The 18,392-nt window shown below is 35.2% G+C and overlaps 1 protein-coding gene across 1 annotated transcript in view; it reads right to left on the bottom strand.

Annotated features, from left to right (window-relative positions):
- Positions 1–4,293: 4,293 nt before the first annotated feature.
- The window catches only part of LOC129000182 (baculoviral IAP repeat-containing protein 6), a 274,298-nt gene continuing 260,199 nt past the window's right edge, over positions 4,294–18,392 (bottom strand). The window contains exons 62-66 of the mRNA XM_054427130.1: positions 17,174–17,426; positions 15,838–16,077; positions 12,900–13,088; positions 5,211–5,345; positions 4,294–5,039 (exon numbers count right to left, since the gene is read on the bottom strand). Coding sequence (XP_054283105.1) covers positions 4,908–5,039; positions 5,211–5,345; positions 12,900–13,088; positions 15,838–16,077; positions 17,174–17,426 — 949 coding nt within the window. The 3' untranslated portion in view covers positions 4,294–4,907. The remainder of the gene's footprint in view (positions 5,040–5,210; positions 5,346–12,899; positions 13,089–15,837; positions 16,078–17,173; positions 17,427–18,392) is intronic.

Raw genomic sequence — 18,392 nt, forward strand, 5'->3', positions numbered from 1 at the left:
TTGATAAAAAAGAAAAATGTTGGGATGCCAAAAAAATATTTATAAGGAATCTACCAGAGGGGGAACATTCGGATGATATTTGTCTAATGTCACAATCTATGCATTACGATGGATCAAAATTTGTATATGGAGAAAAAAATTTTAATTTGATGGAATATAATCCTGATTTATTAGTTGCTGACCCCACATCTTTGAGTGGATTTAAGTATATAGATAATAGACCATATATACCAGAAAACTATGTATTTAAAAGAATGGAAGATAATCTATTGATTGGGGCTAATGGTAATGTATTTAGAGTTACAGGAAAGGATGATGTTATAAAAAATGAATGAAATTGCATACGAACTTCATAAGCCTGCAAGAAAGAATTTCATTAGAAGGTCTTTTAAAGTATTGGGTATAAACGAAACCATACAAATAGATTTAAATGATATGCAAAACTATGCTAGAGAGAATTCTGGCAATAAATATATTTTAACTTTAATAGATACATTTTCTAAAAAAGCTTATGCTGCTCCACTAAAGAATAAGACAGGGTTGGTGGTTACAGAAGCCATTAAAACCATTCTACCAAAGGGGGTTAAAAACATTCAATCCGACAATGGAAAAGAATTTTTTAATCAATATTTTAGCAAACTAATGAAAAAATTTAATATTAATCACTATCACACATTTTCTACAACTAAGGCTGCAATTGTGGAGAGGTTTCAGAGAACTTTAAAGAATTGGTTATATAGAGAATTTAGTGCTCAGGGGAGTTATAAATGGTTGGATTTACTTCCAAAGTTAATTCGAAAATATAATAATAAAGTGCATAGATCTATAGGTATGAAGCCTAACCAAGTGAATATTAAGAACAGTAAATATGTGCATGAGAGGTTGACTTCTAAAGTAGTGCAAGTTAAAAAGCCAAGATATAAGGTAGGTGATAGCGTGAGAATTTCCAAATATAAACATGTGTTTAGTAAAGGATATACCCCAAATTGGACAGGGGAACTATTTACAATAGTAGAAGTTAAGAATACAAAGCCTGTGACTTATATCTTGAAAGATGAAAATGGTAATATAATCAGAGGAGGCTTCTATACAGAGGAGTTGTTAAAGACCAAATATAAAGACATGTATTTAGTAGAAAAGGTAATTAGGAGAAAGGGTGATTCGTTGTATGTCAAATGGCTTGGGTTCCCAAGTAGCCAGAACTCGTGGATTTCCACTAAGGATGTCCAAGGGAGCGCGCCATGAGCCGGGAGCGCGCCCGAGTTCGCGTACAAACCTCGCACTGTCAAGTTGATGATTTTGTGAATGGATGTGGATTTGAAATAGTAATGGAGTTGTACAATGGTATTGAACATTTATATAGGCTTGTATAGGCAAAGATCAGGGTCTTAAAAAAAGTGGCCAAAAATAATCCCCATAAGAATAACATGGGAAAAACGTGCCCCAAGTGCCGACTCTTTCTTCTATTGTCACTACTCTACATTTACACTTGTAAGGGTCAATAAATATAAGAAATAGCTTTTTTAGCTTAATATAGAATATATTTATAGGGAATAAGTAAGAAATAAGGTTTGACAATTATATAGAGATATTTAGGCAAAGATCAGGATTTTTGGTTTTAGTGGCAAAAAAATGATCCCCATGTTTTTTCCCATAAGAATAACATGGGATCAGGATTTTTGGTTTTAGTGGCCAAAAAATGATCCCATGTTATTTCTTATGGGAAAACGTGCCCCAAGTGCCGACTCTTTCTTCTATTGTCACTACTTATTTGGAACTGCAAATTTGGAACATGTTTTTATTTCTTACTAACAATTAACATTTTACATAAAAAAAAACACTTTTACCCTCCCTGTTGCAGCAAACCTAAGTATGTGTTAAACTGATTCTATTTAAATAGGGATAAATGTGATATTTTTAAGGAGACATTTTAGTGTAAATCCAATCAGGCAAATGGAAATTCGCTTAGTCTGCAGGTTTGCTGCGGCGGGGGTATTAATTAATAATTGAGGTGATGCAATACACTTATGTAGGCAGTCGCAGCAGTCGAAGCCGGGCATAGCGCCTAGAGTTTCACGAACGCAAACCGCACAACGAGTAGCTAAATGAGCCGTAGAGTAAGTGAGCCATCTAATATTTTGAAGAGGGTTCACTTACTCTACAGATCATAGTGCCTATGATCTCTAGTGTAAGTGAGCCATCTAATATTTTTCTGCAGGCTCGTATAGTATACGAGCCTATTCCTATAATTTATATTATTCACTATTTTGGCTCGTATACCATACGAGCCGATTCCTGAATTATCAAATAATTCGTACGCTTGGCTCATAGTCACTATGATCTGTAGAGTAAGCGAACCTTCATACTGTATTTTTAAATATAATACACGAGGCTCATAGTCACTATGATTTGTAGAGTAAGTGAACCCTCTTCATTTATTTTCGATAGGCTCGTATAGTATACGAGCCTGTAGTGCAAGTGAACCTTCAATATTATTTAAAAAGCTCGTATAGACTATGATCTGTAGAGTAAGTGAGCTGTCCCCATCCAATTCAGTAAAGACTTATTTTTGATCATCGCTTGCTTGGTAAGGACAGCGGTGGCCAGACCATCAAAATCCCAATACATGTAGTCTTATGGCAGAACAACCAAACAGCGCTGAGGGTGCCATGACGTGATTCCAATGTTTTAGGACATTTTCAGGACAGATCCATTTGCAGACACTGTCATTAAGTTATATAAAGCCTTGGAAACAAGTTTAAATAAATAGCTATATATATTGAAGACTAGGCCTATGTGTGTTTGTATTACAAAGCGTTTTTTTCAATTCTTTGACAAACGTGAATGATGTTAGGCTTTCGTTTGTATATAAAAATATGCAGAGCCCTCCCACCACCTATGAACACCAGTGGCTACTGAGCAGACAAGTTAGACAAAGTTGGTGGATTGCCCATCAACACAAATCCAAATCATGTTCCAATAACGAATGGAAAGTTTGGGCGCAATGGGTAGGATTGGTGAGCAAGAAGTTCTGGAAACAAAGCACCTCCTATGAGAATATCAATATTCTGAGGTTATGAAAGGTCGGATCTGCTAGAACCAAAGGCTTTACCCGTTCAGAGAGTTGAGTACACCTCAAAAGAGAGTTGAGTACGAGGCACAATGATGAGCTGGCCTGCCAATGAATACTGAACACTATGCATGGGAGACCCATGGTTATATTGCAAGATCTGTTTGTCTCTATGCAAGGAGCAATCCCACAAAAGGGGTACAGGTTGTTCAGGGACATCCTGTAATTTTCTTTTTCCTGGGTGTATTGGTTTGGCAACGTGTGTGCCAATTTGTCTGATGTGACTGATTGTTTGATAATCCAAGCCTCGATAATGTAACAATCAATTCTTTTTGTTTTGGATAAATGTGCCAATGGGACTGGGTTTCAAAGTGAGATCTAATGCAATATTCCAATATTACATAGATTTATGAGGAACAAGTTTGAACTAAATACCCCCGCCGCAGCAAACCTGCAGACTAAGCGAATTTCCACTAACCTGATTGGATTTACACTAAAATGCCTCCATAAAAATAGCACATTTATTTCCTATTTAAATAGAATTAGTTTAACGAGTACTTAGGTTTGCTGCAACAGGGAGGCTAAAAAAGATTTTTTTATAAAATGATAATAGTTTAGTAAGAAATAAAAGTATTTAATCCAAAATCGACCAAAATATGTTCAAAAACAAGCAAACACAACAGTTGACTTATTCTCCATAAGAATAACATGGGAATTTTAAAATTACAATTTTTTTGAATTTTCTCCGTAACAATTAGGCGCATAATAACGCTTCAATATACTAAATTATTTGTTTTTTTAAGCTCTACAAAATGTTTTTAAAAGAAATTGTGAAATTTTGTGTTTTTAGGGTCAAAAATGGGAAAAACCTATTTTTACCCCATAAAACCCCCCATAAACCCCCGTTCCCATAGTCCGATCATGCTGGTTCGCGAACTCATTCAAGTTTATCGCCCCTTACACCTTCAAACCAAATTTTATCAAAATCGGACAAAAATTACTCAAGTTATCGTGCGGATGGACACATATATATATCTATATATAGATATATAAAAATTTGAACAAATGGTGTTTTTGGCCTCTGGGGACATCAAAATGAAAAAGTAAATCGGTCCCGGGCTTAGGTCTTACCATGAGACCTACGGTAATAGCTACTTCCCTATAGGGAAATTCGCTAAAACTAATCAAATATAACAGGAATTCAATAAATCAAAAAGACAAACTATAAAATATAACTTAATAATTATATTTCCAAGGTAACAGTTTTGATTTCAGTACACGTCATCTGAAAGTCTGATATATGTACCAAACCAATCAATATTTTTGGCAACTATTATATACAAAAGTTCTTTGAAACGTACAACTTATAACAAGTATGTCTAAAAGTATGAGATATTGACAAAAATATCAAATCTCTTAACAGTATTCAATCATAGTATAAAGAAAACAGGCATCCATATAAAATCAAATGTATTCCGTTAGTTTATGTAATTGCATTTTTGGTTTAAGTTACAAGTGAATTGCCTTAATCGCAAAAAGTAAAACAGCCTATCTCTTCTACAATAATGTACACTTAAAAGAAAATAAAAAATCACAGACCTAGACTGCTCGCAGCAACAATTTTTGTGCCGCATTTGTTTACACACTTTATACATCATACGCTCAAGGGTTTTGTACAATGGAAACACCTATACAATTGATGCTGGGTTAACGGATACCTTTAGTATATCCAGCATCCATTAAATAAATACTCGGTAGTAAAAAGGATTATCCTAGCCCTTTGTTTTGCTGTACATGGAATTTTACTATTTAGAAAAATATATACGATTAAAAAAGTTTATTCGCAAACTTGCGACACTAGTTTCTCCATGTCTTGTTGCCAGGTCGGTTCATCTACGTCTGCTAGATCTTCCATCCCTAGGGGTGGTTTCAGTTTGGCTAGTTCTTCACACAGTTGCTGATAATGTCGCTAGAAAATAAAACGCAATTATAAACAAACATTTTCAAAGCAACAAGAGGTTTTGTAAATCATAATAACTAGTGACAACTATTGTTCTTTCTAAGTTAACTTATTCAAATCAATATGCATTTTACTCAATGAACAATGTGAAAAATGGGTTTAAGTAATTTAAGTTGAAACCTTGAGAGCCATGGTGTTGAGGGAGATGGTACGGCCAGTGCGTCTATCTGCTGCCTGAGACTCCATGTCACTTATCCATCCTTCTATCTGCTTCTTGATCTCCTTGCGCTTCATCCAGAAGTGAGTTTGTATCACCTGAATGGACAATGAAATGAAAAACGTCTTTATTTAGCCAGCGTTATTCAAAGAACAGTTCTTTGTTTTTCAATACAACTGTTGTCAAACTAAACGTAATTAATCAGCTTATACTAGACTTATTGCAACAATACATTTTATATCAACTGGGTAATTTATTGGTATAAAATACACCTTTCAAACCCCTTTTAAACCTAGAGAGGTTTACTGATTTGAGGTCAGTTGGAAGGGCATTGTAGGCTTGGGGCCCAAAGTAAGAAAAGGCTTTCTTCCCTAATTCCGTTCTGACCCGTGGCAAGTGTAGCAAGCCTTCCTGCTGAGTGAGGCGAATGCTCACCTCAGACCTGAAAACCAGTTTCCTTCTTATGTATTGGGGACACTCCGTTAACAAAGTTTTATGAAGAATGAGAACGGTTTGAAGGTCACAGCATTGTTTAACTGTCAAGATGTTTGCCCTTGACCTATACTCGCTGATAGCCGACCTTTTTAAGTTGAAGACAAATCTCAGAGCACTGTTCTGAAGTCTTGTGAGAATATTTATATTCTCTTGAGTAAGGCTGTTACCAAAAGAGGGAAGAGCATAATAAATAGATGGAAGAACTATAGCACGAACTATTTCAAGTTTGGTTGACATTGGTAGAACAAACCTAAACCTATTAAATAATCGTAATTTAGCAACAACAGTTTTACAGATGTGTCTCACATGTTCAGAAAAATTGAGCCTAGAGTCCAATTTGACACCAAGGAATTTTAATGAATCGCTAACAGGCAACGGCGTATCATTTAGAAGAACTTCACAATCAGTATCCTTGTTGTGTTGGCTTTGCACAGAGTAGTTTACGATTCTTAAAACAGAACACTTGTCAGGATTCAGCTGAAGACCATGATCATTAGACCATTTATTAACACTTATCAAGTCGCTATTCATGCGGGTGACTGCTTCAGGAAACTCAGGCAAAGGGTAGGATAAAATAAGGTGCGAGTCGTCGGCGTAAGAATGGACAGAGCAGTGACTAAGCTGTGACTCAAGGTCGGCAGTGTAAATCAAGAAGAGGATAGGACCTAAGCAACTGCCCTGGGGAACCCCGGACACTTTTGGTAAAAAATATGAAACCTGATCATTAACTCGAGTTTGTTGTGACCTATTACGGATATAGGAGGAAAACCACTGCACAGATCGACTATCAAATTGGTAAAAACTCAGTTTGACTAACAGAAGATCGAAACTAACTGAATCGAATGCCTGTGAAAAGTCCAATCCAGTTACAATACTACCCCAATTTCTATCTCTTGCACAAATCAATTCATCCATGACATTCAGAAGAGCTGAACTAGTGCTGAACCCCCTTCGAAAACCTGACTGTGTTTTAGGAAGAATTTCCTCTGACTCAAGATACGAGACTAATTGCTCTCCAATCACTTTTTCCAATATTTTGGAAATCACTGGAAGAATTGAAATGGGTCTGAAATCAGAAACACATTAGCGGAATTATAATACTCTGTTTCCAGGCACTGGGAAAAATGCCAGTAGTCATGGACAAATTTACAAGATGACAAATAGCAGAATCACAATAATAACTCAACGATTTAACCATATCAATAGAAATGCCGTCCACACCAACGGCTCGGGTTGTGATGCTCTTCATGACATCCCTGATTCGTTTCTCTGTCACTAGACTGAATGAGAATTTATTCTTCACTTGGCTACTTAGGTTCTCAGCGTAGAACTCAATCCTGCCCCTGTCTAAACAACCGTTGCCGCCCATTGTAGAGAAAGATTTATTCAAGTCCTCAGGAGAGAAGGTACACTCATTTTCTCTGCTCGAGCCCAGTACGCCATTGCTTCTCAACGATGACCAAACACCTTTTGGGTCTTTATTCTTTAATTGACTTGAGAAGTACCGCTTTTTTGCGCTTCTTATGGCCGAGTTTAATGTGTTTCTTGCTTTAGTGTATGCAGATCTGGTCGAGCTGTTCCTACAACTCAAGAACGCTTTATGGCAATTGTTCTTAATTTTTTTCAGAGACAAAATATGATCGTCTCTCCATGGAGCTCTTTTCCTCGTTACACGTCTTCTAACAACCGGTGCACAAGAATTGAAAATGTGCAATATTTCATTATTTAGAGCATAAACAACTTCATCAACTTCTTTGAGGGAAGCTATTTCATCCCAGTCACACTTTGATGCTAGTTCGGTAAAGAGGTCCAGATCAAGGTTTTTCAGATTTCTGTAAGTTACATATTTCAATTTGCTCTTCTTTTTACAATAAGGAAAATCGCAAAAAACCAAATTGTGATCCGTTATTTTTCTTCCAGCAGAATCAAGAATCTTCGCTGTGTCAATCATTCCAACATCGAGTTTAATATTCTTTTCTACAATTATAAGATCTATCAGGGAAGAAGAGGATTCAGTCACACGTGTTGGCTCCTTGACAAGTTGATTTAGGTTCAAAGCTTGGAGAATTGATGACAGATACTTGGAATCAGGTTTTGTCATGTCCAGCAGATTGACATTGAAATCACCCTGTAGTATGATGGAATCCACCTCTGAGGCCTGATCTATAAACAAAGCATACAACAATGAGCTAAGAGAAGAATAAGGTGCAGAAGGTGGTCTATATGCAAAGCAGATACATAACTTTGTGTCCTTGAAATTGACGACTCCACAAATATATTCGATGGAACAATCAACATTTTGAAGTTGCATGGAAGAGAAGCTCAAACCATTTTTAATGTACAAGGCCACGCCACCCCCAATTCTTCCAATCCTGTCATTTCGGATCAAATTGTAGCCAGAAATGTCATAAACACTCGAGGAATCCTCAGGTGACAACCACGATTCCGTAATGCCCAGCAGATCAAACTGAAAGTCCTCCACAATTGTACAAATCTCCTGGAAACCAGTGTTCAGGGAGCGAAAATTAACATGAGCTATCTTAAAACTTGAGAGGGTTGACCTGTCTCGTTTCCCGACAGAGGTATTGGTTGCGGGTAACTTGGAAGACTAGATAGGACAGATACTACAGAATCATTACAAGGAGTTACATTGACTCTTTGTGAATCTCTGTTTTCATGAGACTTCATCATAGCTTGACATAGGAACTCACTAAGAAGATGATTTCCAAGACGACTTAAATGCCTACCACCACGAGCCAAATGGCGCTTAGAAACCAATTGAGAAGCATCGACAAACTCTACTCCAAAGTTGTTGCACATAAGAAATAGTTGCTCATTAAAAAGTGAAAGGGCTCGATGACTCACGTCACTCCGAATAAGGACGCTGTTCAAAAGGATTCTAGCTCTAGGGAAGGCGGACTTGGCCACACTCAGCAGGTCAGCCATGGAGTGCAACGCAACTTTGTGTTATTGATTTACCAAAACACCAACCAATGTTTACCCAGTTTCTTAAGTTACTCAATTATTTTCAGATCATATTCCAGAAAATGTTTTGGGACGCTGTAGCTACTTTTTTGGAAATGTAGCAGTAGTAGTAGATTTAAATTATAGCTACATTTTAAAAGTAGCTTCCCCAACACTGCGCTTGTGGTTTCATCATTAGAAAGATCAAATATCCATAACAAATATTTTAACTTATAAAATAAGATTGTAGATTAGTTACAAGTTTAATATGAAGCCATAAACAGTTTTATGGCAGTAGGCAACAACGATGTAAAGAACTACTGGATTGCACTCTCAGTAGCACTGCGGGCGCTGTTTTCGGTCTAGCTCCCCTCACCTACTGGCAGTAACCGACGCAGCCCATACACTCACCATTGTAAAACACACCTTTATAAGTTGCTGCTCTGTTAAAATATATAAGATATAAAATTTTGCTAATGCATGCCAAACTCTTTTTACTATTCTAAACTTTATGTCTGTTTCTTTTCTTGCAGAAAATTAAAATAACACATTTGAACTCTTCAAAACCCGACTACATTTGTTCAGTTTTTACCGCAGATGTTTGACATTAACCCTCTAGGTGTCGCATTGAACACCTGTAAATGTCACTCAATTTTCGAGACTTTTGCGGAGTTTGATTAAAAAATCTAAATGATGACATAGATATATAACATTGTATATTTTCTTAACCCTAGGAGTGGCAGATCGACAGAAAATGTCGATTTCAAAATGTGCCGCTGGAGTGGCGGGCGACAGAATATGTCGATTTATGTAACGTTTTTTTCAGTTGCATGTTAAGCCCATTTAAAGTCGGTGAAATGACATAACTCTTATACCAATGGAAAGATAAGATTCCGAAGTTTCATTTTATTATAAGAATAAACCTTATAACATAAATACATCGATCTTATAATGAGTTACATTTAAACAAAAAATACGCGCGAACTCGCGAACGCCATGTTTTGTTACGCAATCGTCAATGATGAGTCATTTCAAAACTAAATAGCAGACGTAATTTTTGTCTGTGACAAAAGCAAGTGGTACCACTGTAACAAGCATGAAGAAATCTTTTATTCTGTATAAAGTATAACGTCATAATACATTCCAACAGCTGATGAACAATTTTTGTAAATAGCCTATTTTTACGTATTGTTCATGTGGCGGATCGACATAAAATGTCGATTTCTAAATCGCATATATATACAATGTGAAAAGTACAAAAACGTTGTTTTATATACGCTCTTGTAGACGAAGGACAGTAGAATTCAATGTTGTTAGGCTGGTCACACAAATAGAAGCTTTTGATTTTTCAAAGCTAAAGGAACAGAACACTTGTCATCGTCTAACCTAAAATGGCGGCGTCGTCGTGAGTTTTTGTCCGATAACAAAGACGAAGTGTGGGTTTTATCCCTATTTTACAGTGTAATGTTCGTTTTATGTTTTTATTTTGTATTAGGCGAAATATTTATGCATTATTTTGCATAAATATTTATACATGTGTGATCCAAAATAGGATAAAAAGTTAGTGAAGTTTTGTGGGCTATAACAGCTGATCAGTTGTTTTGTTTACATTTTTGCTTTTGTGAAAACCAAATATTCTATTATCTTATTTAGTTATTCTTATATAGAATGATATTATTGGCTTCAAAAAATGTATGGTTTTATCATATTGATTTATTAGTAGGGGGCATTTGTGGATCTATCAACGTGTAGTTGAAGAAATTGACGTTTTCCAATTTTTCCGTATTATTGCTAGTAAATCTATGAAAATAATTCTTTTGTGTATATTTATGATATGTCTATGTAGAGGAATAAATTCTGAACAAAATGCATATTTTGAATTGTGCAATAAAAAATTACGTTACATGTGACACGTGTTTGCTTTTGAAATAAAATTTGAAAAATTTATAAATTTTCTTTTTTTTTACTTTTTTCTAAAAATCTACCTTTCTAAAATTGGTTTGTATTACCATTTTTGAATTCTACTGACTATTACGAACAAAATGAATATACGGTTCAATAGTTTATCTCTACATACTAATTTTATACAGATTTTTGAAGAACTCCCTTACAAATTCATCAAAATGAGCGTGCCACTCCACAAAGCACATACTGAAAATCAGTCTCGCCACTCCTAGGGTTAAAGCAAATAAAATTGTCTATCTAAAAATGTATGATATTAGTGTCCTACCTTGTATAAAAGCAATATGTTGTTGGTTCAAATCCAGATGTTCCAAAAAAAAGTTTTTAATTTTTTACATAACCGCATATGTAAAAAAAATCACTATATTTACAAAAACTGAGATATACATTTTATTCTAAATATAATAAGGAAAAAGAAAATATATAGTTTCACCCTGTTTTTCTTTATAATAACTCTAAAAATCACGACACACAACAACAGTACAACGTAAACATTTGTTCCCTAGCAACCGAAACAAACAATGACATTATGGAAAACTATCACAGAACAAGATAAATAGTTCGGGAAACGGCCATCTTTTATACTCACCATGAAGCCCAGAATCTCCTGAACACGTTAGTATGCCCAATGACCGGGTTTGTTCGATCTTGTGGGATTATATCAACTGAAACCGTAGACCTGTCAAGTCGCCGTAATTACGGTGATTGACACTTGTGGCAAAAAAATAGTCGCCGTAATTACGTCGATTGACGCCTAGAGGGTTAACACAAAATAGGTCTACATTTTTATTTCACTTTTTTGTAAGATACATTGTCATTATACACATTGAAAGAAAAGGTATCAAGTTTACGTCAAACATAGGTCTGCAGCAAAAAATTAGCAAAATTTATTCTATTCAGAAATGTTTATGTAAAATTTTTTAGTTTGATAATATTGGTTTAAAATTACAAATATTGTACTTTCAATTTCTCCTTTGTAATTACTTATTATTTTACCATGCAAAATTTGGAACTAGCAATATCAGTTGCCTAAAAACATCTACAAATCAAGTTTAGAGAATTTGTAGTTTCAAAGAATTCAGATGGGTTATTTTCTGCAAGAAACAAAACAGACATAAAGGTTTAAATAGTAAAACGAGTTTGACATGCATTAGCAATATTTTATCCCTATTTACTCCAACAGAGCAGCAACTACAAATGTGCGTTTTATAAATGTGAGTGTATGGGCTGCGTCGCCTTCAGTCAGTAGATGGGGGGGAAGCTAGACCGCGCGGCCAAAACTGAGCCAGCGATCCATGAGTTCTTTATATCGTTGGTAGGCAATGGAAAATTGAATATTCACGAAAATACTGACTGAGTTAGAGATAAAATTTAACAGTCATCATAAAACTATTATTTTTATGATAAAATAGAATTGGGGAAAGTCGTAAAGGAATACAAGTGATAAAACACAAAAGATCTTTGAAGTACTTGAGTACAACAATTATTGTCGAGATAAAATGTTATTTGGGACTGCTAATGAATTTTTTAATTATAATAAGCTGTACCGAACTGAATTTGTAGTGCGTAAAATGCTGTACCAAACCGATGACGGTAATTAAGCCAGAACCGTACCCTACCGACTTTTTCGGTGCACCGCTGACCCCTACAAAAGATACTAAAGCAAAGATAGTTGCCCTGATGATAGGAAATATATTTTCTCTTAAATTTCAGAAGTCGTCCATCCCTACAATGGATCCTTTATAAAAAATTGTATAAGAGAGATGTATAACATTGTATAAGAGTTGTCACAATTTAACCATGTTGGGATTCATTCTGCAAACAAAAATCTTTAGAGTTCAGTAATAAGAGTACAAATGATGTAAAATCAACAATTAGGAAAATTTGATTTTATAGCACAAAGGCTAGTTGGTAATTCATAAGACCATTAGCATTAGCGGCAGAGGGTAGGTCGGGCTGTGCAAATAAGTGTCCCTGCGCGGGTGTGAGTGAGGGTCGCTCTAATCCTCCAGGGCGTAGAAGACTTTGGTCAAACTATAGTAATTACAGCTTGTAGGCCAAAATATGACCAAGATTATTTAGTCCACCATGTTATTGTTCAAAGCAAAATAGCAATCAAGTACTTTAATTTAGCTGAAAATGTTTTGATTGGCTCAGATAAAAAAATAGTTATATAGATTTTAGGTAGTTATCAAATACAATTTCAATTGTTTACACAGACTACTGTGTACCTGTTTAAAGCAAGGCGAAGGGTTGCGTAGCTGCTCTAGCATGGCCCACTTGACTGTCGCTTGGCAGATGTTAGAGTTGTACTCTCTAGAGCTCTGATTGCCAGCTTGTGTACCTCGAGACCTCTCATAGCCAGGCTCATTGAAGTACGGCTCAGGGACTAGAATAAGGGACTGAATCGACACCAACACCTGTAGATCAACAATGTTTTAGTTAGGGGTGTGCGAATAGTGATTTTCAACCTCGAGCCGAGCCGAGCCGAGCTTTTTAAAATATTTTCGAGCTCGAGCTTTTTCGAGCCGAGCTTTTCCTAGCGTCACCTTATAATAATAATAATAATAAATCTTTATTGTCGTTTGGTAATATAAACATTACAATAGACAAGGTCAACATGTTTAGTTACATATGTTAAATAAAATATTAAATATTCTACAGAAAATGTTAAAATAAAGTTAAAACGATAAAGCATCAGTAATAATAAAAACTTTAAAATTAACAGGGAAAAGACCATAACAAGAACAAAGAATCATCAAGACTGCTTGGCCTCACATTTAAGCGTTAAAAAATCTTCATTCTGCAAAAACTTATCAACTGAATAAAAAGCACGACTTGTAAGCCAATCTGATAATTTTGACCTATACAAATGAATACTTTCCTGATTTCTAAAATATATTGGAAGTTTATTAAATAGTTTTATTTGCAAGTATTTATAACTTTTGATAAATTTTGATAGCCTGGCTTGAGGAATATATAAATCTTTTGATTGTCTGGTGATATACCCATGGATTGAGTTGCAAGGAACAAATTTATTCAGATTCTCTTTAACGGAAACTAAATTGTAAAAAATGAAAATATTAGAGAGTGTTATGATTTTATTTTCAGCAAAAAATGTTTTGCAACTAACCCTATCTGGAATTTCAAACATAATTCTGAATTCTGAACATTATCAAAAAAATAAATTATTAAACATTTTTCTTCAAAAAGTGCATAATAATAATAATGTTCAGTCAATTTTTAAATAAACACAATATTATTTTAATATGTCTAAAAACATTGAGAATTGTCAAGACATCAAATAGTAGATAATCACGATAAGAACTGAACTGAACTAAATTAAGATGCAAGAAATAAAAGGATATGATTGAAGGCCTGACGAGATATGCAGTGCAGACTGAGCCAATCAGATTGTCTTTCATAACAGAACAGCGCTATCTTGAATGACAACAAAACAACTAGCAAGTCGATTAAATATGTATATTGTAACTACTATGAATATTTTATTCCATTTTGTATAAATAAATAAATATAAAAACACGTGATTATTCTTGTTGTTTTCCATGCACAAAATATTTTTGTTTTATGAATCGTATTAATCAAAAAGAACATGATTGGTTTGGATCCAAAAAGGTGAAGAGACAAAGTAAAAAGTAAAATTATATATTAAAAAATATATAATTGACATATAGAGGAAATAGACCAAAACACTAAAATTAATAGAATAACACACAAAGTAAACAAGAAATGAAATAATGAACACGATGATTTAACACTGTCACTTAATTCTGTTATCTAGAAGGGTCGGTGAACTAATCAATAAATAGCCAAAACCAGTTTCCTCCCCCATTTCTCTCTCAGTCTCACCACCACCCCTCCCCCCCTGAGCCGGGAGGCCCAGCACTTTGTCCTTGAAACACCCTAGCCTCTGAAACAATAAACCCTTACACCCGCGTTGCTGTTTTGACAACAGGGTTATGAATGCATTCACTATTTTTCATTTTCCAGGATTAACTCTCAATTATTATTATTTGCAAGTTACAAATAGGAAACTACATCACATTATGGTATTCAATGACCCATGTATTATCAAAAATTAATAATCCATTACTTATTTTGATAATAAAAAGCATTCATTACAGCACGCACCACTTATTGATATTTAAATAATCATCAAAGTAACTGTTACTTTATACAAAATAAAATAGGTACAAAATTGTGTGGCCAGTCAAACTTTAAAAACAAACATTTTATTCTATAAAATACAGATGGTAAATAGGGGTTGGTTTAAAGGAAATAAAATACAAAACAGATAATTAATTATTTTGATAAACATTAGAAAGGTTATGGGATTGATTGAACTAAAATAACCGCAGGGAAACTTATAAGTAGAAAAGTCGTTAACCACAATCTGTTTAATCAGTACATTGTTAGAGAGAGCAGAGAGAGAAAGAGAGATAGCAGATAGGGGCGTTTGATAAGGAATCTGAAAAAGTAAACAAACAAGGAACAACGACACAACACGACTGATACTTGTTTACAGCCTTATTGTGTTGCCCACTACATTTGCACACGTGACCACTTTTTGTTTCTTCCTTATCTTTCATCCGTCCCAAAATAGAATTCCTGAAATTGTTTGTTGGTATAATCTCCCCTCCCACACAAGGCGCAGTGCTCAGTGCGCACTGTAGGTTGTCACGGCAACCGTGTGTCGTCAAACTCGTCATAGCGACGAGCCAATCACGCACTCGCACTGCGTTGTATATTACGATACGAATAGCTGTGTTAGAAAGACAACGCGATAGGTGGTAGTTTGTCTCTTTACTATCTCCTCAAAATTACGATCGATAATCATTGCGTCTTGACTGAGCTGAGGTTCGTGCTTATCAAACCTCGAATGATTGAACAACGTAGAATTGTGATAACATTGTTTCCAATTACGACCCAAATTAAGTGTTTTTTTAGTTTTGACTTAGTATTAAAAGCTCGGCTCGAACTTCGAGCTTTTTCAAAATGCCTCGAGCCGAGCCGAATAATGAAAAGCTCGACCAAAAAGCTCGAAGGTTCGAGTACTCGCACACCCCTAGTTTTAGTACATAGTATTAAGAAATGATATTCAATTAGAATAATTTTTATCAACTTAATTAAATTGAGACTTATTATTACCTGAAGGAAGCTGGATGTATGGGCGTTCCACTTTTCCTCCGGCCGACCATGCCACGTGTTGAGCACGCTGAGACACACCTTTCCGTCATTGTAGAGGTTAGGGTTGAAGCGTATTGTATGGTGACCTGTCGTCTCCAAGTTGATCAACATGGGAGAGTTGGGGTAGTCAGGTGGAAAATACACATCCAACTCAAAACATCCATTGGCATATGGCGTCTCAGCTGGACCTGTTATTAAAACCTGGACACAAAAAATCATATATATTAAAACGTTACAGGGGTTTTTTATTTCACGATTCTGAATGAACCACTCGACGGATTTTCATGACTTTTGTGTTAAAAGAAAGATAATTTTGAGAACTAGGGAATGTCGAAGCCATAATTTTAGTTAAGGGTTTCAGTTTTTTATAAAAGTTTTAAATTTTAAAAAGTCTAGCAGCCGACGGTAACATTCTACTCTTAGATTTTGGTATAATACCATTTGCTTAATGTAACAGCTGTAAACATTCAGCGTTTTCGACACAAATTCAGCATTTGGATGAAAATGAAATGACATACGTAGAATTGACTTATTTATACTATGTGTAATGCTATAATCATTGAAAATGAATGAAATGAAATGAAAATGTGCTTTATTGTACAATTTAGAACATAAATACATTTTTTCACAGGCACATGTGCCTGTATACTATAATCATTGATACGTTCATTTAATCGGTAAGAGGATGATGTTCTAATTTATTTTTTTGAGCAGTCTTTAAAATATTTTGTTTTTTTTTTTAGTGAAATATAATTTGTTATACCTAACAGCTGGTTAAATAAAAAAAAAACTTTAGAACTATGAGATTAGTTTATTTACTCTGAAATAAGTAAGATTCCTATAACCATTGCTGTATACGAATCGAAGCTCACGAATCTTCAAAAGAAAAATTATGAAAATTATTTTACTACTCGACTTTTTGAGGAAAGGTTGGGAAAATAACAATGATCACATGTTTTAATTCATCTAGGAAGCTTTTTCTTTACTATAGATTTTGAACTGCTTAAACTATGCTTGAATTAGTAATAGACACACTATATTCAGTTTTAATGGACTACTCGATTCTCGTACATAGGAACAGTTAATGGACAACTATACGAGGCCAACAGCTTGTGTAGTTTTATTATAATTTAATTTAATATAGCCTTTCAATAATTTATAAGAAGAATGAACTTTATGAATTAACCAGTAGTGTTACTTAGGTAGAAAATCCATTAACTCAGGACAAGTGGATACATTTTACTCAACAAACTTAAGGAAGATTTATTTCAAGTAAAATTCAAAACTTGGACAATACCTTCATGATATCCAGACGGTCTGTGTCACATCTGACAAACACAGAGCTGCTGAATGACAGTGGTAATGAGGTAGACAATGTGACAGTCTCTTGAGCCAAGCGCTTTACTCTGGCTGGGTGACTCCTGTCTCCTCCCGCCCTCACATTCGACTCAAAGTGATAAGACACTACGAACTGGAACCCGTTACCATCACTTGACTCACTTATCATCTCATACGTCTCAAACTGCATCGGCTTCATCACTTCCAAATACCTGTCAACATCAACAACAACTTCAATGTTTGTTTTATTCACTTATCTTAACATGTTTAAATTTTAGAAAATAGTAATATTTGATTAAATATCCATTTCAGTTGCCACGCACGCTACAGGAGATTCAAAAAAAGATTCAAAATTTTTTAAACACACAGCAAACTGTACATGTCAGCTCCAGAGCTGAAAATGGACTAATTCTGTTTACAAATGATGCCAGTATATAGCCTTGTTGTGGCGTACAAGCGAACCTTAAGATACATACGCAAAAACGTCCCTTACTTAAAAAACTGCCCTTGTAGTACTTAGGGTTCTAAATTATTACCGTCATGATGAAATATTAATGGGCGACAGTTCAACATTGTTGAACTGAAACAGATGATTATTGCATCAAACAGTGTTGCAAAAAAGGGCCATATGGCCCTAACTGTGCCTGAACAAAAAATAATTTTTCATTTAATTTTATCTCAACACTGGCTGATTTTTTCAGCCAACTAGCGTGATGTGACGAAATGGCCGTAAATATTGTTTAAAACAGAGTATCTTAAAAAAATTAGTTTTCTCTCTTACTTATGAACTAGTGATGGTCGGATCCGGATATCGGACTACCGGGTCCGAGCTAGAACCGGCACCCGATCGGATCCAAAAAATTCCGGATCTTGGGCTGGATCCGGTTTTGATGGATCCAATTTTTTCCGCTTTTTTCCAGATATTTTTACTAACACAAAGCTGTCTGTATCCATGTAGCCTACAAGACAGATTTTCCCCATTTTTTTTACTAACACAAAGCTGTCTGTATCCATGTATCCAAGTACCCTCATCCGGTCTAATGTGGCGGCCGGTCCGGATTACGAAAAATCCGGACTATCGAGAGTCGAACAAATACACAGTACTGTATATAGCCGGATTTTTTCAATTCTGTTCCAGGTCCACAGTAATGATAGCCAGGAATATGCACTTCCACCGA

The sequence above is a fragment of the Macrosteles quadrilineatus genome, unplaced genomic scaffold (assembly GCF_028750875.1).
Source record: "Macrosteles quadrilineatus isolate MER2022 unplaced genomic scaffold, UCM_ALF_1.0 Scaffold_1__1_contigs__length_201487025, whole genome shotgun sequence".
NCBI classification, from domain to species: domain Eukaryota; kingdom Metazoa; phylum Arthropoda; class Insecta; order Hemiptera; family Cicadellidae; genus Macrosteles; species Macrosteles quadrilineatus.